The sequence below is a fragment of the Pocillopora verrucosa genome, chromosome 11, assembly GCF_036669915.1.
Source record: "Pocillopora verrucosa isolate sample1 chromosome 11, ASM3666991v2, whole genome shotgun sequence".
Lineage (NCBI taxonomy): Eukaryota > Metazoa > Cnidaria > Anthozoa > Scleractinia > Pocilloporidae > Pocillopora > Pocillopora verrucosa.
Genome location: NC_089322.1, coordinates 18,431,430 through 18,456,729, shown reverse-complemented (window position 1 = coordinate 18,456,729; position 25,300 = coordinate 18,431,430). Strand labels below are relative to the sequence as shown.

The 25,300-nt window shown below is 38.6% G+C and overlaps 3 protein-coding genes across 5 annotated transcripts; 1 reads left to right on the top strand and 2 right to left on the bottom strand.

Annotated features, from left to right (window-relative positions):
- Positions 1 to 155: 155 nt before the first annotated feature.
- On the bottom strand, positions 156 to 14,364 carry LOC131777254 (protein SSUH2 homolog). 3 transcript variants are annotated; one of them, XM_066174249.1, is made up of 15 exons: positions 14,144 to 14,364; positions 8,986 to 9,087; positions 7,778 to 7,895; positions 6,559 to 6,873; positions 6,152 to 6,295; positions 5,454 to 5,529; positions 5,130 to 5,259; positions 4,488 to 4,548; positions 4,079 to 4,203; positions 3,710 to 3,772; positions 2,494 to 2,597; positions 2,083 to 2,175; positions 1,345 to 1,447; positions 964 to 1,068; positions 156 to 437 (listed from the first exon to the last, which is right to left on the bottom strand). In XM_066174249.1, exons 3-15 carry the CDS (start codon positions 7,785 to 7,787, stop codon positions 291 to 293), a joined length of 1,476 nt encoding a protein of 491 aa, XP_066030346.1. In that variant the 5' UTR covers positions 7,788 to 7,895; positions 8,986 to 9,087; positions 14,144 to 14,364; the 3' UTR covers positions 156 to 290. The 3 variants fall into 3 exon arrangements, with proteins under 3 accessions (XP_066030346.1, XP_058949494.2, XP_066030345.1); XM_059093511.2 differs by having other exon boundaries at positions 7,778 to 7,865; XM_066174248.1 differs by having other exon boundaries at positions 7,778 to 7,847.
- Positions 14,365 to 18,346: 3,982 nt separating this feature from the next.
- On the top strand, positions 18,347 to 19,676 carry LOC131777230 (serine/threonine-protein kinase pakC-like). Its single transcript, XM_059093473.2, has one exon. It carries the CDS (start codon positions 18,682 to 18,684, stop codon positions 19,294 to 19,296), a length of 615 nt encoding a protein of 204 aa, XP_058949456.2. The 5' UTR covers positions 18,347 to 18,681; the 3' UTR covers positions 19,297 to 19,676.
- A 129-nt stretch (positions 19,677 to 19,805) lies between these two features.
- On the bottom strand, positions 19,806 to 23,113 carry LOC131777262 (QRFP-like peptide receptor). The gene is made up of 2 exons (XM_059093525.2): positions 23,017 to 23,113; positions 19,806 to 22,022 (listed from the first exon to the last, which is right to left on the bottom strand). Exon 2 carries the CDS (start codon positions 22,017 to 22,019, stop codon positions 21,063 to 21,065), a length of 957 nt encoding a protein of 318 aa, XP_058949508.2. The 5' UTR covers positions 22,020 to 22,022; positions 23,017 to 23,113; the 3' UTR covers positions 19,806 to 21,062.
- Between the last annotated feature and the right edge of the window lie 2,187 nt (positions 23,114 to 25,300).

Sequence of the window (25,300 nt, the reverse complement as noted above, 5' to 3'; positions counted from 1 at the left end):
CATCCATTAAAGTTGATCAATGGGGTTTACGTTTGTTGTTTGGTTGTCTTTCAAGCAAAGCCTTCGTTCGCATAGTGAATTAATCAGAGTAAACTTAATTCCTACTATTCACATGAAATTACTCCCATTTCCGAAAAAGCGATCAAGCTAAGAGATCAAGCAAGTAAAATAATTTTTTAATTCCCACTGGAAAATGTAGAGAAACCTAAAGTCTAACTATTTCACATCATAGATAGTTTGCATTGAAATTTGTTTGCCTTTGTTCCTTAACCTCTCTTCTGTTCATTTCTTTAAAGTATGGCGCAGCCCCAACAACACTTTTGGGGGTAGTCTGGGGCATGTACTTTGTGATCCAACCCGTACACCCAGTAGCGAGTATCAGTGTCTTTCCATTCATATTTCACCTCAAAAACTGGTACCGCTCTTAGAGTTTGACGCTGAAACAAAAAGTATTGACCAGTCAAGTTCAAGAGTCCTGTTTTATATCAAAGTTGCAAGGGCTCTGTGCGCAAAAATTAAAACGCTGTAGTTTCCCTTCTCGCACGCATATCATGAACATATGAACATATCACGAGCATACTATAGAAGATTGAAACGCGCGCGGGGCCGGAGAAAGAAACGCGCAATGGTTTTACCCCTCCCCTCGCGCATTTCAGACTTACCCATGCTATGAGAGCTGTTGTAAACGTGTGCAAGAGGAAAGAAACGCGTGACACTCGGTTTTCCTTTCGCGCGCGTTTCAGACTTCCGGATGCTGTAAGGGCTGTTTGCGCCGCAAATAAGAACGCGCTCGCGAGAAGAGAAATGCGTGACGCCCTCGTCCATTCAAGCGCGCGTTTCAAACTTATGAATGCTGTGGAAGCGGTTTAGTATTCTGGGGAAACTACCCTGGTGTTGTTCTTTCTATCTCTAAAAACAAACTAAAACTATTTCCCAAAGACTAAAAGTTTCACTATTTCCCACCTGCATAAGGATTCGCTTTGTAGGCCAGTTCCGCGAATGAGCTTCGACAAGTCGCTGCGAGCCATTATTCACATCTTCATCATGAAAGGCTGTGATGGGATAAACCTAAAAGTGTACATAAAAAAAATATAAAACGAGTTAGACTCCCGGATCAAATTTGTAATTCTCCTTACTGTCAACCATACAATTCTTATAGTGTTAGCTCAGAGAATTTAGTATTGCATCAACTAATTATCCTCAAATTAATATTTTTCTTCATTCTCATCACTTTTTTGGTTGGTATTGTATTGATATTGTGAGGAGAAATTCTGTCTTGGTCACTCATGGGAGTTAAAGGGTGAAATGTTTTCTTGTTTCTGTTTCATAATCAGTCATATTTACCCGTGGAAGTTCTTGAGTAAAAATTTCCGTTCCCTGAGACCCTAGTATAAGTTGATCCGGTAGATCTGTTCTCTCGGTCACGTGGTTATCGATGTGATTTGCCCTGTGAGATGAGAAAAAAAGCAGGCGGTCGGGAATGATTCCCTGATATTCTAGGACAAGGATGCGTGTACATAACTTTATCATTAAGTGTTTCAACCGTTTAATTCGTACATGTCTTTACGGAGCAACTTTTCAATGGATTGTCGATAGCAACAGGGGATTGTTGGTTCCAGTTCTGCTCTATTTCGCTCTGAGGTATTCAAAACTCGCGCCCCTAACTCAACCAATCTGGTGCACAACTACAACCAATCACGACTTGGTCAGTCGCGTTTTCCCGCGTTCCGCAGAAGTTTGCATGTTTACACTTTGAGTTCTCATTGGTTAAACTTCTCTCTGATTGGCCTTTATAAGAACTTTGGTTTTGGATTTTCGGCACTCAGTTGAAAACCGCAGTTGTGTTGTAGTTCGTCTAACAAGCCAACTCCCTAACAGAATGTTCCAGTATGACACGGAGTGGTTTACTAATGACACGGAGTGGTTCACTTGTGACACGGAGTGGTTCACCTGTGACATGAGGTGGTTTACCTGTGACATGAGGTGGTTTACCTGTGACATGAGGTGGTTTTCCTATGACACAGAGCGGGTATAGTAACGTTTCATATTCAGTTAATAAGAATATAGAATTCAGTTTCTCACCACGTGATCGTAAGCTGAATGAACCACTTAAGTTGCGTCTGCCCCAGACATATCCAGCATATCACATGTCCATGGCCATGACACGTGTCGCATCTGCAATAATTAACATCTAACTAAGGCATCTTACAGTTAATCCTTAAAATGTCAAGATCTGATCAGCAGTTTTCTCTTCTAACACCAATATTTCCTTATAACAAACGAGCGAACGCGAGAACAACAAAAACGAACGTGCGAGCAAAAAAACGAACGCGCGCACGAACGACCGAACGCACTAACGAACGACCGAGTCCGTGCGGTTCTCCAGCGCTTCTGCTAGTTGTTTTAGGTTTAATGTGAGTTCACAGAGGCTTTTTGTACCTTTTTTTCTCTTTTTGTGATTGGTGATTATGATTTATACTCCGCTGAACTTACGTTGTCGTTCCAAATCCACAACACCACGTGCAGCTTACGCTACGTGATTGCCCATCACGGTATTCGGTACTGTTACCAGAACCGTTACACGATGTACAACGAACCTGACAGAGAAGGAAGACAATAATTTTTGATACGAGCACACCACTCAATTACCAAAAATTACTTGAAGGTCGTCTCGACTGAATGTCGTTAAATCAAAACGAAATTAATCGTATCAGCCAATCATAACGAAGTTCCACATTAAAAGTAGCCAATGAGGAAAATAGTACATACACGTGACCAACCTAATGCACGGGAAAATTCGAGTGAAGTCGTCGTGCGATTATTTCGCATCTGATTGGCTGAGACTGTAACATTCCAGTTCTCGGTCCCAGTTTCCACAAAAAAACAACGGCGCCAACGTAAATCATTCAAAAATGACCGCCGCAGAAAAGGTAGACAAGAAAACAAAGGTAACTAAAGCATTTATACAGTATGGCTGTTTGAGAAATGGGTAATGTTTTTATTTTAAGTCGTTCTACTAAAAACCAAAAGCTCAGCCACTGGTATACTTTGTTTGCACCTCAGTAAATGACTCTTTACGGCAGAGGTTGGATTTTTTGGCGTGTTCAATTTTCCGAAGTTCTGTTCCTGCTACACACGTTGAACCATGGTTTGTATGCAGTACAAGGTATTATATTATATAGATACTAATTTTCCTTTCACTTAAAAAATCATATCTTCATTGCGCGCAGTGAAGATACTATAGTTATCTTTCACGTGTGAGGATATTGGTGTCGCCATGGTTACTAACATGATTAGCCAATTACAAGAGAGCTTCCCGCTCAGGCGCACGGCTAGTTCCTTTGAAATTTCATCAGTATAAATAAAATAAACAGATCATTACATGGCCGCGCGGGGATACGAATTTTATCGTTCACGAGTGAGCAAAGGTTCATGCTTCTTTGGTGTGGACCTTAAAAATTAAATCCAGTTAAAAACATATTAAGGAAACATTACACAATTTGAGACTAAAAACAGCTCTATAACTACCCCGCCACGGGTCACAGGAGATCCCTTCTTTGGGGGGGGGGAGGAGGGGAAAGGAGGTTTGGAAATTAAAAGTCCTGAATAAATGTTGAGAGCAAAAATAAACTGCCTGAGGGGGGAGGGGGGCAAATATTCCTGAGACCACACATCATTGAAAAGATAATGTAAAAAAAATTTATCTCACCCTTCCCCTTCCATGGCATTCGTAACAGAGTTTGTAGCCTGAGGCCATGCATTCATGGCAGGGCTGAAAAAGTAGGGAACACAGAATTTAAATAGAGCCTTATAATGTCAAAATAAAGTATGGTGATGTAGTTAGTTGAGAGAACTCTTGGTTAATTTATTTTAAGTCAACTTTAATTTACATAATTTAATCTCAGAACCATGTGATGATAATTTGCTGTTAATTTCCCTTACAACTTGTGATAAACAATTAGTTACAAGCCTAGGAAGTTGCACTGTCTGGAAAATGATTCCACATTCCATCAATCCCTACCACTATTTAAAATCAGCCAAAATACAAATGCCCACCTATGTAACAAGGTGTCTTTACCTTAACTGATGCAGTATGGGGCACCTCAATGTTCACTGCCTGAGGTGTAAATATCTGATTTGGTTGAGCAGGAATGCTCCATGGTGGAGGGGCAGGGCCATTTTGAGGACCATCAATCACCTGTCCTACATTCATAAACAAACTGTTACCTATAGATGCTTTGATAAGTGGTTTTAGCATGGTTTCTGCTGTCATACATGTAGATTGGAAAGCTTGGTTCTTCCAGCTTTGTAAATGAAACAAACTTGTGAAATATCAAAGTTAAGAAAGTTGTAACAAGCATAAGAGAAAACAGCATCATGAGCCTTGGGCTTCCATATGCATCTTCAAAGGCCCAGCTAAATAATTATGGACTCCCAAAGATTGACACTTTTATCTATTTGTTTATTCCATTTTTTATTTAACTCACCTTTGTAGGGTTCATGCTTCCAAGCCGTGGATCTTGATTCAAAAAAACTAATCAAGTGATACTGGAAATTAAAAACAGATAATCAATGATAACCATCATTTGATGAGTTGCAATTTCTGTGGTCCCAGGTCTGTCCCAGGTCTTAGTCCTACTGTGTCACTACAATTAGCTGGAGTTGTTCCCTGACAGTATCAAGGTTACATCTTAAACCACGTTAAATCTTGTAAACAGCCCATAATTTGGCTTGTCCACTGTCAGTTGGGGTTTGAAGTCATGTTTCATTTGATTTTAAAATTAACAATGTTATTGTTGTTGTTCTTTCTTGGTCTCTGTAGCCAGCCTATAATACAGTTACTGAGACAAACATACAAGCGTCCAGCTGCCACACATTTTGCTGTAAAGCAGTTACATGAATTTGGTGTTGGATCAAGATAACAACTTCTACTTGATAAGTTTGAATATTTTCATTACCTGTTTGCTGGATAATGTATGGACATGATAGGGAGAAGTTACACTTTAATCTCTTCTAGGAGTTAAAAGGTTAGAGACCTTGGGAATGATGGGTTTGAGATGATGACCTCAGTGATTTCTTGACAAATTCTCCCAACTAAATCTAACTGGAAATGTGATTTCTGCACTTACATGGTATGCACTGGATTGAGCTATGTCTTTGATGTCCATGTCCGTGGCAGCCTTTTTGCCATAGCAACAATTCTCAGCTACAAATGCAAGCAGTGCATCTCTTGCCTGATCTTCAGAGATAGCTGTGGCCCTCAGATTAAAATGATTCAAATGGACCACTTACAGTTGGGCTTGTTCAGATATAATTATTTTATGATGCAGCTATGATCATAATTCTCACAAATCATACTATGCTGAATGCATAACATGATTTGTTTACATGTTGTGATAAAAAACAAAAAAGATCTCATAGAATAGTCTTCTGGGAATCTCTAATTGACTTACTGTTGGAAAATCTGCTCTGGTGTTTGCTGCTGTTCTGGAGGTTCATATGCTGGTGGAGGGGGCAGATATTCTGTACCTGAAAAAATCAAAGAATAAGTTTATGTAATTGTGTGGGCTCAAGGGCAATAATGGATTTATTTAACTTCATGTATTTTCAAAGTTTTCTCAAAATTGCGCAAGTTGCGAAGCGCACAATTCACATAAATCAAAAAGTAGAAATAATGCATTATGAAAAATCAGATAAACAATTTTTAGGTTCATGTTTTGCAAAAAGCAAAAAATTCATAGTCCATGGGGTTTAATTTTGTATTTTCACAGGTCATGGAAATAAAAAACAATTAGTCCCACATCATGCAAAAACCCCTTACATCCAGGCCTCTCTTAAATCTACCCTGTCAGATTCTCTGCTCAACATACCACATAGTTACTACTTAACCTAGAATGGGAAAAGCTATATGTATATTATGCCTTTGGGTAGTTTTTGTGCATGCTCTGAGTTTTTTTTTCTCTTTGATCAATAATTCCTTCTTTCACAAAAACCATCACACCAAGTTCAATCTTGTTCTCTAAAAGTGTGTTTCTTAAAACCATTCTTTGAGATCTTTGGCACTATTAACAAGGATATAACACAGTACACATCTTTATTTAAGGACTTGTTAGATCTCTAACTTAGTGGTATATTAAGCACAAATACCTACCAAAGCTAACAGACTCATATCCAGCAAACTTTCTGAACATGTCAGCAGGAGGGGCACTTGGGGGAGGGGGTGTGGCATTCTCATTATCACCTACATCTTGATCAGGAACATCTGAGCCAGTATAACTTGGGGTTTGTGCTTCACCTACAAATTACATAAAGCACATATTATTAAAATCATTGATAATTTTTCATCAATTCATCATCTTTATTTCTCAGCACTGCATGTTTTCAAGTTATCTGGTAAAAATGTTTGCAGACAGCTGTATCCAAAAGAGAACTACAGCTATAAAATGTTCATAAAGAGTTCATACAACTGCTTTATAGAACAGTTAAGTTAAGGAGTTACTCATTCATCACCACTTCCATCCACCAAGACAACTGTGTGTTACAAGCAACCTTACTGACCTGTAACAGGAGTGAAAACCTGCTGCTGGTTAGGTGCACCTCCATACCCCTGTTGGTGTTGGGGTAGTGCACCATTATACTGGTGCTGACCTTGCAATGGCGGGTAGCCTGGTTGTTGCTGAGGAGGGCCATACCCTGGTTGCTCTTGAGGTGGTGTGTAACCTCCTTGTTGAGGAGGTCCATAACTTCCTTGTTGTTGGGGTGATCCATAACCTGGCTGTTGCTGAGTTGGGTAACCTTGGTGAGGAGGACCATATCCTTGTGAAAGCACTCCTTGTGCAGGAGCTTTAGATTCATAACCTGGTTGCTGTGTACCTGTAAATAAGAAATTAGCAAAAACTATCAGCTATTATATAGATGGGTTTGAAAGAAGGTCTTCAGTAAAAGTGTTCTGATTTCTTGACAAATTCTCCCAACTAAATATACCTGTCATGTGATTGGCTATATTTTACTACCTACCAATTTTATTGTAATAGTGAGTAGCCAAGTAGCCAAATAGCCAAGTACTGTCCCATCATAAAGTAAAAACACAAGCTTGTCATTCTGTTCAGTTTTGAACTGCTAGTATCTTGAATGTCTACAACTGCTGATCAATGTTGCATTAGAAAACTGCCTTTAGCCCTTAAACTCCAAGAAGAGATTAACATATAACTTCTTCCTATATATTATCCATACATTATCTAGAAAACAGGTAATTAGAATACTAAAAGTTATTGGGTAGAAGTTGTTATTTTAATCTAATACCAAATTCCTTTAACTGATTTACGAAGAAACATTTAGCAGCTAGAAGGGAGAATGGACAGTCAGATCTTGGGAAATACAGGGTTAATTAATGGTCAATAAAGTAATTTCATAACAAATTCTACCTAAATTTCTGTCTTTGTTTTAAATCTTTACCTAAACAAGGTGTAAAAAAGGGTAATTTAGTATTATCACCTGCGTTGATGGTGTAAATTGGCCATCATAAAGAAGAAAAGAAGCAGATGTTTTGAGTGTTAGCCCTTTGTCATTCACACTGACAAAGGGCTAAGATTCAAAATGTCGGCTTTAAAACTCTTTACTGTGGCTAGTTTAGGTTATCAACTTAGTTGATAATACTAAATTACCCTGTTATACTATCCCACCAACACAGCACCACAGTTTCCTTAGAAATTTACCTCCTAAAGAAAATTAATAAAAAAGGATGATAGGTCAGCTTAATATTTATTGCATGCTGTACCTGGATGCATTGGTTGCCCTTGGTAACCTCCTCCTGCTGGGGGGTATGATGATTGGCTTATCCTTCCTCACTGATCCACAGAAAACGGCTACCAGTAATCAGAGAGTTTAATGGACCACTTGAATTGCAAAAATGTATTAAGTTCACATAATGTTATTTTAATCACTCAATGTTGTTTTTTTTTTAACCTTTCTCTCTATGTGTGATTGAAAGTAATTTCCATACAACATTGTTGAGATTTCAAAGAGAAATGTTAACAAAAAAAATATACGAAATTTCAACTACAACAGGAAACTCTTAAAACTAAAATTTTGGAAAATAGCAGGGAGAATTAGTACATAGATCTTGAGAATTTACAAATTAAGACGAATACACATGGTAGAATAACAAGACTGTTATATTCCTGAACCAGGTAGAAGGAATCTGATAATTATTGTTACAATCATAGTGTTTGTGTTCCATTTAAGGGTTAAATGTTGCTTACATGAACCTTTCCTATTAATAGTTTTCCTAAAAGTACTCTCAAATTACATTTTTCAGGCTTCTACTGGCTGCTTAATTAAAGCCTACATAAATATATTTTTCGCCCGATACCTTGCTGTTACTCCAAATGACTCACAATTCTGGTGACACTTACTTTTAAAACTTAATTTCCATAAATACTTAGGTATCTAAGCAACAAAGTAATGACGTTGGAGTTGTTCTTTTCAACACAAAAAGTAACACTTAGAACACTTGATCCAGCTCACATTAATCGATTTCGACGCAATTTTCTTTGTAAAGAAAGATGCATGGGTGGCGAAATTTAATGTTTCTTTAAACTTTGAACGATTTCTTAAAGAATACGTAACTTCAAGCCGGGAAAATGTTTCATATAGCGGCAAACAAGACTTGACCCGTCATCATCGTATGAATCGAAATCCATTGGGAAATCAACTCCAGATGCACCTGTAGCGGCATATTTAATTGTTCACGACCAGAATCGAAGAAAGTTGCGCAACGCAAGTAGTGGGGAGATGATCAAGTGCAAAAAAAACTAAAACAGGTGGCTGCAAATACATTTCAGAACGCCAACAGATCGACTTCGATCAATTTCAAGAGGAAATACATCGTAAGGTTTTCAATCGTGAAAGAGTCACTCTCTGTCACTACGAATGCATTCAACTTTACATAAAAGCATATATATTTGGGAACATGGGCCACATTACCTGTATTAGCTTGCCTCTCTTTTAACTTGAGTCAAACTTGGCCTCAAGGAGGTCCTGACCCTGTTGATTTCTTATTGAGGGCAGGAGCATCCCGCGGCAAATCTTGGGACGAGTATTATGACAAGAAAATTAGATAGGTCCGCAATACACATGTTGTTTATTTAGGTGATACGTAACTGCGAGACAAAAACTCGTTAGTCGACCAGGCGAATTGTCGCCTTGTAAACAAATTGGATATAATATAATGACATATATAAACTAATATATCATTATTATATATAAATAATAATATTATTTATCATTATATGTGACGATAAACTGCGTTCCTGGTCAAAATTCAGCTCGTTTTAAACTGCATGAAATTTACAACGATGTTTGCGTCAAGATTCTGATTTATCAAGTATTTCTTTTAAGGGTGAAATGTCTGCGCAAGAGAAGCAAGTTTTTCTTTTCGTCGTTTGAGGATAGAATTTTTTTTTTTTTTTTTAACTGTGCTCTTACTTTCCTCGATTTGGGTAAATCTTGTGATTGCGACGTGTATTTCCTGACCGTCATGATTGAACTAGAAGTTATGTGGATGTCCCTCATTTCGACACTCATTTTCATGAACGATGGATGGTTTATAGAGATGGTTCAGGCTGACGTCACTGTCGATGAAATTTCTTGCCAGCAAAATTTGTTTCCCCGACTTTTTTCGCGTAAGACTTAATTTCGCCATTGTTATGGCTAACAACAACCCAACATTTGAGTTAGAGTTTCTCGATGACTTTGAAGATTTAGAGAAGGTTGTAGAAACATCGGAAGCGTCTTAAGATCAACAAAGCAAAGTACTGCCAGTGAAAATAACGGCTTTGCAAATTTATCCAAGCGGGATTTGGAAAAAATACTTGAAGACAAACAGTCAATCATTTCCAGCCCTACTCAAGGGTCCACGGCATTAATTTCGGTTCAGCAATCAAACCAAGCCGCTGTTGAGTCTGCTTCAGTCGTAGAAAACTAACATTTAAGGCCAATGTCGTGTAGGAGGGGGGAGGGGAAGGTTAAGGTAGAAGAAATGAAAAAAAGTATACTGTTCTCATAATTTCTGAAACGCTGACAAGGATAATTTGTTTGATAATAAGTCGCTTCTTTAGTTGGTGATCATTTCCCGTATTCTTGTGACATTAATGTGTGATTCAGGGCTGATATTGTAGGGAGAAATTAGATGCTAATCACTCTTAGGGCACAAAGGATCAATGGGGAGGTCAACTATCGCGCGGAATTCCGCTCCTGCTCGTTTTTGACTCCTTATGAGCCGTTCCGCACTTCAAACTCCCCCCCCCCTGAAAAAAGGTCTCAATCCATTAGAAGTAGGGGGGGATAACCAATACCAGTTATCTTGTTCATAAAATAAATCGAGCATTTGCAGTGCCACCACTCCCGCATCTCCTTCATTTTAACAATGGTGAATTGTCGCGTTTTGCCATTCGAGCGATCTCATTATTATTTGTGTTTCTGCTCAAAGGAGAACTGAAACCAAAAATTGAGTTAAATTCTTCCAACAGCCAAAGTGACGAAATTCTCGATTTCAGGCCTCTGCGGAGGGGGAGGGAATTAGGGAGCGCTAGGTGAACCTCAGGTGAGGGGATGGCCGTGGCCGCTGAAACAGTGCCCGTGTTTAGGAGGAAATTCTTTCAGTTTGCTATGCCTATAGTATAAGACCCCCCTTTTCCCTCTCCATAGGACTCTTTATGCGTGAAGAATGAAATCGTTGTATCATAATATCTTAAAGACGCGCATTTGTCCCAAACATAATGCCTCAGATTGTTGAGATCACAAATAGAAAACGAATGACCTATTATGGGTTTTCTTGCCCTTTTGGAAAAACAATAATGGCAAGGAGCCAAAGATTAATGCCAGAGAGTTGTCGAAAGATAAACCGTGAGAAGACCTTTATCGTATGGTTAGCAACTGCGCCGTTGGTTCCTTAGGTTATTTCCCAAGCGGTTCATTTTCGAAAACCTGCATGCATCAGAAACTGTAATTACACTGTTTTTTATCTTCACATGAAACTTTGTCCATGGACTACTGATGGTGCTTTATTGAATTCTCATCGAAAAATTAACAAGATCAACATAGTTGAGCGCGTCTTGAATTTCCTTAGTTACGGATATTGATCAAATGAACTGTTTTACACAAGCTACATGCAATGACTGCAAAATATATTCCTAAAATACCATATGTTCCCTAACGACTCTTAAATACCTCTAAAGATTGGTCAAAATGAAAATAATTTATAAATACCTTACTGCATAGTGCAGATTTTAAACTGTCAACAACTTTGACAGCTAAATTCTGAAAGTAAAAGTATCTTGTGTTTTGACAACTGATTATGCAATCAAAGCCGATTTCAGGTAATTTCCCCCGTCTAATATTTTTTTTCTTTTTTTTTTTTTGTCGTGCATGAATAATTCAAATAAATTGAGTGATATCGCCGATCAGTAAAATAACTTAACATTAACGATTGTACGACTGCTAGCAATGTTCTAAATCACGGAGAAACATCCGTTGGAGCAGACATTCAACCTTTCTTTCAAGAGACGCCACTTATTTCGGCAGCTTTTCCGAATTTAAAAGTGGGCTTCAGATACTAGTGTGAAACTTAAAATGGTTTAAAACGCCATGTTTTTCACAAACCTAAAACGTAATGTACTCGATACACCATTATATGGGAATTATTGTTCAGTCCAGTTCCATCTTTTCAACTTCATCACTCGAATGTCGTTATATAACAAGCTAAAAATATAGTAAAATAAACTCTTTCTATCAAATATTTCTATTTGATCAACCGGAAAGTACTGAACGAAACAAACGAGTAAAAGTTACTTCACCTTCATGTTCACTCTTTTACTTTAATAAATGCTTACGTGGAAGTTTACTGAACGATCAACCATCCAGACTGCCACAAAATGCAGCGCAAAAACTGAACAGTATTTGCTTCTTTCCTCTGCTGCTAGCGATCAGGTATTTTTCTAAATCCTTCCATTTACAAATTCTGCAGATTACTATTCTTTTCAAAATTGTCTGTCCCCCTTCTCGATTTTTAAGGGCTCACAGGAGTTAAATCACCATTAAAGTGTTTCTCCATTCCTGACTTAAACGCGGCGTGGATTTCCTTCTTCTGTTTACGTTACAGTCGTCCAGGAACAAACAGTTTCGAGAATCCCTCGTATTTGCACTGAGAGAAAGCTTACGCCGACACTTCTGCAAAATCACTTTAGCAGGGGCGAGCTTGACACTGCCAGCTGAATTAGCAAGCTCAATATCCATGTCTTGCGTGGAAGCTTCCTGATTTCCCATCCACGCTGTCGGATCGACCACCAGCGCGATTGCTTTCGCGTGGAGAATCTGCGAAAGCCATTCGTTTCTTTCGTGCTCTGAGAAGCAACACAGATGAAATGTCCGAGTTGCGATTTTGCCGGCCGAAACTGATCGCTTTACAAGCTTTAAGCAGTACTTTGTCTGCTTTTCAGGCAGCTCGTCTATATAAAGAGACATGTCGTTGAAAAATATCACCTCTTTAGGTACGTCTTCTACCGATTGCTTTTCGGTTTTGTAGTAGCAGAGACATTCTTTACTAAGGACAAAATACCGAAGATTCCATTGCTTTAGAAGGTCGCTTTGCTTCAGCAGGTAACCGTGTTTTAAAATCCTTTCGTTGTTATTTGCATCTAAGCTTTTCATTCTCAGTGGAGCTGTATTGTACAAGTGTCAGAATCTTGTCCAATCTGTAAGCGCAACGAGAGCTGAGCCAGTGCAAGACTTGCAATGTTAAGGTCTTAATGGTTCCGTGCAAAATTGTAAGACGAGTTATGAGGAATGTGAACGCAGTGCAAATACCTATCCTGGCGCCACTGCGTGCCTTGCACGGCCTCGATTGGTAAAAGAAGGTCAGGAACAGCCCTCGGCGGGACACAATAATATGAGTCGACTCCCTCACGACACCTCCTTTAGAGCCTTACTGAAGCTCTGGAGCGTCCCGTCTTCCTGAAACGGAGCGAAAGGTCAAAAAAATACGCCGCTGTTATCATTTCAAGGATCGGATGTCCTCTAACAATTGTGAGATTAAGTTTCCCTTCGCTTAATGCCTGGCTGAGTGGTCTCACCTGTAGATAACAATAATGCGCTTTGTTTTGGGAGAAAAGGTTTTGCTATTGAAATAGTAACGCGCTTGGCATGCGCATTGTCAGCACCTTGTTCGTAAACATGTTTTCGTGTGTGTTTAGTTAAGTGGAGATAAACAGCAATTTCTACTTCTCTGTAAAGTGCAATGAATCCCCGCGTTTACGAACTTTGCTTTGCTAATGATTTTACACGAGTGTGAACGCCTTGTGTCAGAAGAACTGATCATTTTGATGGGGAGTTTGCGTTTCATTTGTTTTGTTTGTTTGGTCCCAGTGAGCAAGTATGTGAAGTTGGAGGAAAACAGTGAAAATATCTGTATCGAGCGAACCCCATGTCATATTAACCTAATAAACATAAAACCCTATTTTGTCTTTCTCCCTTTGAATTACCGTCACCGTTTCAGTGCGCAGCCTTATGAGGTGGACGAGGACATTGAAACTGAGCTTTTTTTTGACTCGCGACCTAAGTGAAAGGACACTCTAAGGGATTTTACGACTGAAAACTGCTAAATGAATCCTTCCTGCTGTACAATTCAAATTATTATCCAATTATACACAATGTCATTATACCTTGATGTGCCGAATCGGCAAGTCAAACGACAACCTACACTAAGCAAAACGCGCCAATTATTCTACCAAAAACATTTGCAAAAAGCTTGTCTTTTGATAATTCGCTGGAACAAGTTTTAAACACGAAGAAAGATACATGAAATTCGATGAATAAAAGTTATTGCAATGATAAGTACAGTTGACCCTGAAACGCTCTCAAAAGGTGCTTATCATTTCGCAGTTTGCGTGAGCCTGTAGAGTAATTTCATTCACCAGATCTGATTATAAATTCTCCCCACTCTCTACCACATATTTTTTACCGTTTTAACCTATAGAATTTGTTGTTAAATCAGGCAATATCTCCAAATTGACATTTCTCTTTCTTCACATAACATCTCTGCCGGAATGTGTATGGCTAATAGAAGAAGAAAATCTTTGCTGCTCACCCTTGAGAGTGCAATGGTTTTAAAACCCTGCACAAGGTGGACACTACCACGGTTCCCCCGAGTGTTCTCGTTGGACAGGTTTCACAGGACGTGACGTAGGTGGCAAGGGGGACTCTTTTTCCTTCAACCTTTCTCTTTCTGAAGTTAAAGTGCGTTCAAACACACGAAAGAATTGAACAGCTTTTTTTTACGTCCAAATGCATGTTGAAGCACGCAGTGAAAATATGGGTGATACATGTAATTAACTTTTGCTTATTTTTTGACCTTAAAAATAATTCCCCATATCACATAGCCCTGCAGGCTTTTGATAATCAGCCAAAAGTCCAAGCACGTACTTCTAAGTTGACAAACAAGTGATAACTATTAAATTCAGATTTACTCTCCTGGTGAAACCTGAATGTCAAAGATCTAGCCGTCGTTTCGCTCACACCCCGCTCACGAAAGAGAAAACGTTTTGGACTTCGACCGAGTTCAAGCCGGAGATTACAAGTTTTTTTTTTTAATTCCCCCTGAAAACCCCGGCCAGAAAGGTAGATGCTGTCAGAACGAGGGTTTTACCCCTCAAGTACCCTTTGTGCTAATCAAATTTACCATATCGAGTAAGCTCTTTATCGCGTCTGATCAGGAAAAATTGTTTCCGCTTTACGCTGACGTTGAGATTATAGAAAGTGTAGCATTTCTGTCGAAGAAGTAGATCTTAAGCGAAACTGACCGTCTTTAGACTGTTTTTTTTCGGAAAATAACGTTTCCGAACTGAACAAAAAACTTAGCGAAGCGACTCAGACTTAATCATCTCATAGGTAAAGCCTTTTAAAATGTAGTTATCCCTTTAAATCCCATAAGCGACCAAGACATAATTTTTTCCTTACTAAATCAATACGATATAAATCAGACAAGTGATGAGAATAAAGAAAAATGTCGGTTAGGGGATTGTTAGTTGATTCAATACCAAATTCTTAGAACTAACTTTATAAGAATTGTATGGCAGACAGTAAGGAGAATTACCAATGAGATCTTGGAAGTGAAAAGGTTAGCGTCCTTATTAGCTCCAAAGAAACGCTCTGAATAGCAATTTGATTAGAGGAGACCAAAATAATAAAACGGAAAAGCATTTAGGGTTGGTTATTTACACGAGGTCTAACCGAAACCATGGTTTTTGCGCAATCAATGGGCCTTTGGTTCTCCTACAAGTGGATCGATTAGATTCCAAAAAATACTTTTCCCACTGTCAGCTTTTGGCCGTCTTGACACTTTTCACAAAAATAAATATTCAGTTACAAGGGTTCGGCAAAATTGAAGGTAGTTTATAATGCAGTTTATGAACAAGAATTAGCTTTGTTTGAATAAACAGACCTAAGAGTTGTGAACAAAGTTTTAAAAGTCTGTTTCTACACTACGCAACTTCTGGGAAAAGTGGATTCATGACGTCACCATCTAAACTTGGATCCAGGTTTGACCGAGCTAAGGTCCGCATGATGCCTGTGCAAGTACAAATGATTGAGTCACTTGCACGTTAACCAGCCGTCACAATGAGATTTTCTCAGAACTCACAATTTTTGTTTGCTGAAAACAGGAAAAAAAAAGACTGATTACATCTGCTTGACCGCAAAATGTGATGGAATCTGGAGTCGTCATTTCCGTTTTGCGACATAGCGGTTGTGTCAGTGGTCAGTATTTCATTCCAAGGTTACTCATTCAGTGCGCTGAAATTTTTTGCGATCCTGAAGCAAAAAAAAGATTAGAGGGTTAAAATTAAATTTAAAGATGTAGCTGTTGGAAAATTCTGTAGTGAGCAGCCCCGTAGAGCGTCAATGACTCAATATGTCTTCAGATGTTACAGAACTTTTTGAATCCAGAGCCTGTATCTTGCCTGGGGGCCTTATGGTAACCGGAATTATCATTCTACTAATACGCAATTTTACCTTATTTAGGCAACAGAACGTGTAAAATATGCCACGGTATTACGCTGTAGAACAAGGAAACTATACAGACGGAAAACGGAGCCACAAATTGGCCTTACTGAATGATCCAAACTTAAGTTCGTCTCTTAGGCTTGACTTTAACAGATTAGTCTTTTAAAAACATCAGGGGTTTTTTGTTGGTCAGAGGAATATACTAATAATTTCGTTGTGGTTGTTTTCGTCTTTCGCGCACGCCAAAGTTCAGATCGGTACGAAGCTCAGATAGACAATAGGAAGTCTTTCGAAATTTAGATGTCAAAACGCTCGAGAATGAAACAATAGAGGAATAATAAATCCCTTTATTAAATGCTTAGCCGAGGCTGTCTTAACTGCTGACTATGAGCAACTTAAAGAATTAAGCTTTAAAGTTTTCAAACTCCTTATTACATTTGCAACCTTACCTTACACCTCCAGGTTCGATTTTGCTCTATGCGCACTGATGAGGTGACTTAAACTTTTCACCCCAGCAACAGTCATTATGATAAATTTTAATACAGTTATCTACTTATGATTCAACGGATCATGACGCAACACCGTTCGTCTTTTTTAAGAATCACCGTTATAATATTGCCAATCATACATATCTCTCGGTATTAACAATTAGTTCAGACTGATCCGATTCTTTGTCTACCTCCTTCCTATGTAATTCAATGCTTAAAAAAAATCGCAAATCCTTTGAACTTATAACTGATTGCAAAACATTTTGACATCCTAATAGCTGGCAAATATAAACAATTACATGCAACAGCGCTGGCTGTCCCAAAAATATTGGTTTTTACAGCTGGAGGACTGAGTCCAGCTGAAACAAGTTTCGTAAATTTTATGCAAGAAATTGTTATCATGTATATATATTTAAAATATAAATAAATGAGTAGAGAGAAAAGATCTGTTTCATTCCATCGTTGGAATGATACTGAACAAGCCTTCTATTCAGAAAAATTCAAAAAGATTCCGCGAAGCAAGAGATTTAAAAATTTGTCCTTGGCTGATAGGATCAAATCGGAAATGAAAACACTTCTGAGAAATGGTGGCTAACAAATTCAAACAACAAGGGACAATTCTGTTCAAGAAATCTTGAGCAGCCACAACGTATGCATCCTGTTTTGTGAAATCTTCCAAAATGTCCTTTACTCAGGTGGTTTTCAGCGAAGAAAATGAAAATATAAATTCAAAAACATATATATCAGTTCGATGGTATACCATGCACGTGCGTCAAATCACGGCCGATTTCGGACCTTTGTTTCTCCCCTTGCTAATTCAAATTTTCCTCTTGCGAATTTCCAGATTAACTTCCAAGTCTCAGTCTACATTTTACTGAGGGCCTCCTAAATAAACATCCCAGCTATGTTGGCAGAACACGAATAAACCGCGTTTTCACATATTTGGACATTTGTCAACACGGGGTCAGTTTTGATATACTAAAGTAGATTTTTAGACTTTCTTTAGAATCATTGTCTGTCAGATCGGGAAATAACCGAAATCGAATACTTTCGAAATAAAAATATTTTTTTTAGGGAGCCAATTTAAAAAGGGGAAAATTGTCGATTGCAAGACACCCAGGAGACCTTAGAAAACTACGGCTGCATAGGCAGGGGAAAAGAACTGTTCCCAGGATCAGAAAAATAGCCCCTCCTGTGTTTTATCTCTGAATTTTATTAGATTTCCGCAGAACTACGTCATACTATCACAAAGTTTTCTTTCTAATAATTTTCATTGAAGAACGGTCATTAATGACATGACCCTTATTTGAATACAGCAATTTGGACCCAACCTGTTGTTACACATTAAGTCAAAAATGGTTCTGAAACTGAAAGAAACTTAGCACTAGAGATCGAAATTGTTGCGAGATTCTGAAGACTGAAACTGAAATTTATGGCTCAACGCGCTTCGCCGTTTTCGTTGCGACATAGTGTAAGGATCGCGTGCTGTTTTCATCTCGTGTTTGCGTGATCTCCGAAATTGTAGTCTAAGGTTTTGGCTGACCAAAGACAAGGGTAAATTTAGGAAAGTACTTCGAACCAAACCTAAGGAAATTTTTCCATCAGTATCGAAATAAAAAGGAAAAGCTACTTACATAAGCAATAACGGTTCTTCTGAGAAAGCATATTCTATTTTCGTCCGTATTGCCTCATATCATATCAATTTCCATGGGTCGCATGACATGCTTCTGTGCACACAGATAACATCTATAAACTGTCGACGGCAGGGGGGAAAAGATTGCGTTGCTATTTTTAAAAAGTAGTGAATTTTTTCAATCAAAGTACTCTTATTTCGGACAGTTGATATCCTATGGAACAGCCAGTCATCTCTCGGTAGGCAAAGAGCATACGCTCATCACATGGTGTCACATGACCGGTTTTCCGTTGTTGACCTTGCCTGACGTCTATATAAATTCTTGGAGACGGTATTCTCGCATTTGAGGTTCGAGGAATTACGAAGTTCCCGTCTGATTCCTGAAAGATTGCCGCTTCTGAAGTTTGTGTAAAGTACAGAAACAGAGTTTATGTTTGAAAAACAGACCTGTACACATAGCGACGGAAATTGATTGCCTGGAAACCCAGGAGAGCTTCGAAAGAAATGAAAGGTGCATACACACAGCCGTTAAAACAAGGTTACCTTCTAAAGCAAAGCGAAATTCTGAAACAATGGCATCTCCGTTATTTCGTCCTGAGCAAAGAGTGCCTATGTTACTATAGAACTGAAGCGGAATCATTGCAAGAGGCACCCAAGGAGGTTATATTCTTCAATGACATGTCTCTGTATATAGACGAACAGGCAGATAAACATACAAAGTACTGCTTACGGCTTGTAAAGCGATCTGTATCTGCCGGCGAGATTGCGAATCGGACATTTTTTCTGTCTTGTTTCTCGCAAGATGAAAGGAACGAGTGGTTGTCTCAAATTCTTTTAGCGAAAGCAATGGCGTTAGTCGCTGATCCAACCGCGCTGATAGGAAAACGTGAAACCTCAACAGAGCATATGGACTTTGAGCTCACTACTTCCGGAAAATATGTCCGGCTTCCCGCCACAAAGGAACTGTTACTGAAATGTCGACAGAAACTTATGCTCGTAAGCGGTTCAAGGAATTCCTTGGGTCGTATATTCCCTGAAAACTTAGACAATTCAGAACTAAAGTCTTTTACTTTGAACCTTCAACACTGGAGGACCTCATTAATGATGATACGATCGTAGCTTATTGCTGCTTATTGCTCACGCTTGAAAATTGTAAGCGCAGTGCACATCTTTTTGACTGTAAATCTGAGCATGAGAAAACCGCAAGGCAAGCACTGAAATGCGAAAAATTATCTTGTGGTTAAAAAACCATGTTTTATTTATAACTCCCGATAAAGAAAAAGCATAGTTTAAGCATTTATTGAACAGTTTTGTGCAGTTTATTCAAGCTAGAGTGAAGCGAGAAGTTTGTTTTCTTTATGTATTTTATTTATTTCTAAGACTTAAGTGTGGATTAGTATAGACGCTTAATTTATACATCTTTATATCTATTTTAAAGCTATAGAAATTGCTATTAAAGCTGCTAGTGGTGCTAATAATTAAAGAAAAAATATGAAAAACCTTTTACCATTTTTTATTGAGGAATTTATCAATAATACTTTAGCGAAGAACGCTGTAAAAAGTGATTTCACCATAATTTCAGCTGACTACAACACTAGAAAAGCTATTTAATCTTGTAAAAATTCAAACCACTTTAACTCCTGTTCTTCATGAGGCTTAGCTACGGAGGGAACACATTTATCTAGCGCTTGGGTTGATGATTTAGCAACAGCTGATTCTTGAAATTCCCCACGGACTAGAGCTGCAATTAAGCTTTCACTTCTAGGATCAAGGAGCTTATTCCTTGTAATCACGACCGCAAATTTCTAATGCTCTTATTTACATGAGTTTCGCAATGAAATGGCAGGGAAAACATATCAAATGATGTCTCCTTTTGGAGAAATGTGGAAAGGGAGTTACGTCAGCATATATTGAGTCAATGTGTGATGTAATGATTCAATAGTCCAACAAAAACTTGACCAGTATTTCCCTTTACATTTCTTGCATTCAAGGAGATTCGAGGAAAATGAAATGAAAACAATCCAATTAAGATAAAAGCAAGGTAGAGAAGAACTTTATTCTACAACTCCCAAGATCTGATTGTAAATTCTCCCCACTTACCGTTACAAATTTCCTTTAAATCAATTATGAGAATTTGGTGTTGGATCAAGATAACAACTTCTACATGATCATTTTGATTATTCTCATTGGCTGTTTGCTAAATAATGTATGGATATTATGGGGAGAAGTTACCTGTCAATCACTTCTGGGAGTTGAAGGGTGAAGCGTTGTAAATTGAAACTATCAACTAAGGTGACGAGAATTCTTTATGACGGTGAAGAATTAGCGCGGGTCATATTATCGATCTTAAAACCTCTTTTTCCCGATTATCATGATCCAAAAATAGCGATTCAGCTTCTGTCCAAGATATGAAGTTTATAAGGTCATTGATGCTATCAGTTCACTAAGTTGACACTGACTCGCCCCAAGTCGCACCCTTTTTGACCGCGGAAAGTGCGTGGGAGATAGGGACGAGTCAAAGAAGCACCAACGATGAGAAGGCCAGTCTGCAGGCAGGGCTTAATGATTAGTACTGGGACAGGAGTAGCAAGGCCCACGAGTTTCTCCCCTCGAGCGAAAAGGGCGTGCAAGGTGTGTGTTAGGGATCTGGCACGAACAATGAGAGCCTGAACCCTTGCTTATCTCTTCTTGCAGACCTCTGGAAGACTCGAAACCCGCAGGCTTCGTCGCTCTTGTGGTAGCACTAGTGAGACCCTACTCATTCAGTTGTGGGAAGGTAGAGCTATTTTCTTCCAAACCGTCTGAAGCCGAATGTAAAGAACGTTTTTCCTCCTACCTTTTCCTTCTTTCCCTTCTCCTTGGAGAGTTGGAATGTTTACAAATCTCTACGTTGTAGAGGTTTGAACAGTGTTTGTTTCTGTAGTTTTGTAATGAACACCAACTTTGTTGCGACGGCATCTTTTCAACAGCGCTGCTATATGGCGGCGGAATCGATGGCTCTGCAAGCTGTAAATCACAGGGTTGACAGCGGAGTTGAAAGAAACCATCAGCACCGATGCAGTGTGTACCTCCCCGAACAACTGCTTAGCCGAGAAGGCCACGTAGATGTAAGCAAAACAGTTTGGAAACCAACAGATACAATAGATCAAACTCACTGTGATCACCATCTTGGTGGAGTGACGTCTATTTTTGAGCACTGCTTGTTGAGACACAGACGTGGTTGCAGCTGTGTTTCTGAACCAGAGTTGATAAATTAGAAGAGCGTAGAGCACCCCCATAATCAGTGCAGGGAAGACAAAGAATATCAGGCCGTTAATGACGCTGTGGTATTTCATAAAGTTTGGTGTTGGCCAGAAAGGGACACAGCTTCCAGAGTTCTCGTCGTACTTGAGGTACATAAACGGCGGTAGGTTGACTCCGATAGCAAAGATCCAGCAAAGTGGAATGACGAATCTAAGCTTTTTAGTTGTCAGCCTCTTTGTCTCACTATAGGGGAAGTTGATGGCGAGATATCGCTCAACTGCGATGCAGACGAGAGTGAAGTCTGAAGCCAGTGCACCTGTCCAGGTGAAAGAATCTCCGGTAAGGATCTTACACAGGTAATCCCCGAGAGTCCCCCTAGGATGGTTCATCGTCCGGCTGAAGACGAACCTCGGAGACATAAAGACTGCAACCATCATATCACTGACGGCAAGATTTACCAGAAGATAATTCATTGGAATGCGCATGTCTCGAAATGCCAGAACCGCCAGGCAGACGAGAATGTTGCCGAATAGGTTAATGAGCATTGAAAACGTGAAAGCAATGATGAAACCGTCCTTTGAAAAGCTATCCTGGGCCATTTTCTAAACAAAGAAGGGAAAAAAGTTCATAAAGGTCATCGTCAAGCTGAAAATACATATTACTGTTATAAGTTTTGATTTGAATCTTAGGCATCATGCGAGTAGATGGTAAACGATTGGCCATCCTGACTTGAGAAATAGTTCGCTGATCATGATCATGACAAGTCTAACTGGCCACAAAAAAATGTGCTGAGGTCACATCCAGTCACTTAAGAACGTCAAGCGTGGGTGTTTATTTTCAGAGGTTCTTTTCCGATTTGATTGGGCCTTTTGCGAACCATATGGAACTACGAAAACAAATTTCTGTTATTTTCCAGAGTACGACCCATAAAACGTAAAATGTTTCGTAGAGCACTGATAATGCTCTTTCTAGTAGCCATTGTCAGATATATAGTCGTGGCTTGTCCAGGAACTGAGAAACAGTTAAAAAAACTGAAGAGATTAAGTGTGTGTTATTTTTCATAATGACGACCGAAAAATGTAAAATGTTTCCCAGAACACTCATAAAGCTCTTTCTAGTTGCCATTGTCAGATACACAGCTTCAATTTGCTTAAGAACCCAGAAACAAAAACAAATAAAAAAAAAGGGAAAGTGGACGACCACACCTTACGAAAAAATTATTTCAGAAGAAATGCCTCGCAAGTAGTTGCATTGAGTGTTTTCCAATCACAGAATTACTTTCAGATAAAATCAGCTCTGGATGAGACTTAGCTTAATCAAGCAGGAAAAGAAAATGCGACACTATCCTATCGCAAGCCGTTCCCTTCTGTCTGGGCGCCGTCGGACATTTTTTGGTCATTTCATATGTTGTAATGCGTTTTCACGGTTACGGGTGGCGAGTAAAATTTACAAAATGGATAACTTTTGAATAGCCAACCATTTGAAACGATACAAGCTTATTTCATTAATTGGCTTTTTTCTTAGGATGTTCAGAGTGACATCAAATAGTATTTCATTTGGGTAAACGAAAATGTTGAATAAAATCTTTTATCTTACCGGCTAAAGATTCGCTACACGTTTCAACTAGCTTTTTGTGTTTTTTTCAGAGAACTTCCACGGATGCGGGGCTTAAACTTCTTAATGTCTTGAACCGTTGGGTGAAGTGAGATACTCATTTGCGATTTCAAGCAGATATATGTATTACTGGTGCTCTGTGTACAGTATAAGTGCAAATATGCGTCATAAGTATTTAATCAAGTCCTCGATAATCAAGAAAAAACTGTACGCAAGAAATTGTGTTTTTTTACTAAGTATAATATTGACCTAGTTTTTTGACAAGTAAATTGAAACACCCGCACAAGCTTATTTGAGCACGAACACGCTGGAGGAAAAAAGCTGAGATTTTGAAAAACGCCCTAAAAATCGGCGCTAAAAATTCTTTTCATTGAGGCTTTTTCTTTGAATATCTTGTGATACAAATTGTAATTTATCCCGTAATAACGAACTGTAATTCAAATTTAAAAAACAACAAACAAACGTAATTCTTTCTCCAAATATTGTTGTGACATGTATCTGATGTTATCCTTTTCCTTATTTTTTTTTCTTGGTTGTATAAATATATCCTGACCGTATATATCAGCTGATTAAACAAAATGATTCCTTTCCTTTATGAGGAGTAAGTTAATCTATTTGCTCACAAACGGGCTGAAACAAAAAGGTTGAAACCTTGAAGAAACCTCGAAGTTTTCCTTTCAGCATCTTTGCATGCAGATTAAAAATTTATCAGGTCACAGAGACTAAATTAAAAAAATGTCACTCTTTTTTTTCACTTTTTAGTGTATATAACGTAATTCAATTTCTTATTTCTTTCCTTGTAGTAGTAATAACACGAAAACTAAACTTAAAAGTAAAATTTCTTTTCTGGCAGTATAAATGTAGAGCAAAGTGGCTTCGCGGCTCTTTAGTTTCCCAAACCTTCAAGTATAATGAGACAAAATATAACTTTTTTTTTTACTGAGGGGTACTTTGTCAATATCTTGTTTACAGGAAAATCTGGCGATTACTTTGCTCTTGAAAGCGTCATGTTAGGAAGATATGACACGAAATTGCAAAATCTTAATTAACTAAGCCTACGTTAAAGTTACCTGGTAAATGATATATGAAGTTAAAAAAGAAACGTGGAAAAGAAAGTCTTCTGGTGCAATTATAGAGGTCTTGTATTTAGATACTACGAGTAAATGAGGGCGTTTTCAGAGCTTGTCCCACAACTGTCTCAAGTAGTTATGAAGGAAAATGGGAGGATGGGACAGCAAGGTGAACTTCGCCTTTCATTGTGGTATTTATAGTAACGTTTAAGTCAGATGATTTACGCAATCCCGTGTTGGAAAATGTGCAAATAAATGGTTGAGTCCTAAAAAACAGTCCTTGTTTTTGAGGATGAAGCGCTTTACATGACAGCTTATCTCGCCTTAGCAGTGATTGTTCCAGCAGTTCTGCATCTGTTTAAGTTTAATGTATTTGCTGCTGATCCTGTTCAGTCACAATTGTTTTTATCGCTCCGTTTCTCTTCAATTTGCTTTGGTTCGTTTGCTACCACCTCGTTATACCTTGAATGGTTTAAAATAAAATAATCAGAAAGGACTAGTACATAAGAGACGTACTATAGTACACATTTCCGCGCGCGCCAAGATGATTGACTGGTTGACTACATTCTACTCTACGATGTAAAATTGTCACTCTTGAGAAATACTGTTGTTCTTAAAATACACGACTGTAAAGAGCCATTTTAACATGTTAGAGGGTTCGCTCGCCAATGAAAAGTGTCAGTGGTTATAGAGTGTTCTTAGAGCACACGAAAGAAAAGTGATACGGCCTAAAAAGCGCATATGTAAAGGTTCTCAGTCTGGCAGGTTAGAATATTCAATGTGGTAACTTTATAATTTGGTATTATCAAATGAGTTGATAACGTAAATTGGCTTCCGTAAAGAGTTTCAAAGCTGACATTTCGAGCGAAACACCATTCCATACTACCATTCTCTGTGACGAAGGGCTAACACTCGAAGTGTCAGCTTTGAAACTCTTTACGGTGGCCAATTTACGTTATCAACTCAGTTGATAATACTAAATTACCTTGAATTATGGAAAGCTTTCTTGTCATGGGCCAACGCTTCTCTTGTTGTTTAAGACAAAACACCAAGGTAGCAAAGAAGTATTTACAAAAAAAAACCAAACAAACAAACATAGAACAGAAATTTTGATTCATCTGCGGGCTTCGATAGCTTTTAGAAGCAAAAGCTTTTATTTATTCAATATATTCAGTCGCCATCAGGATCATCAGTCC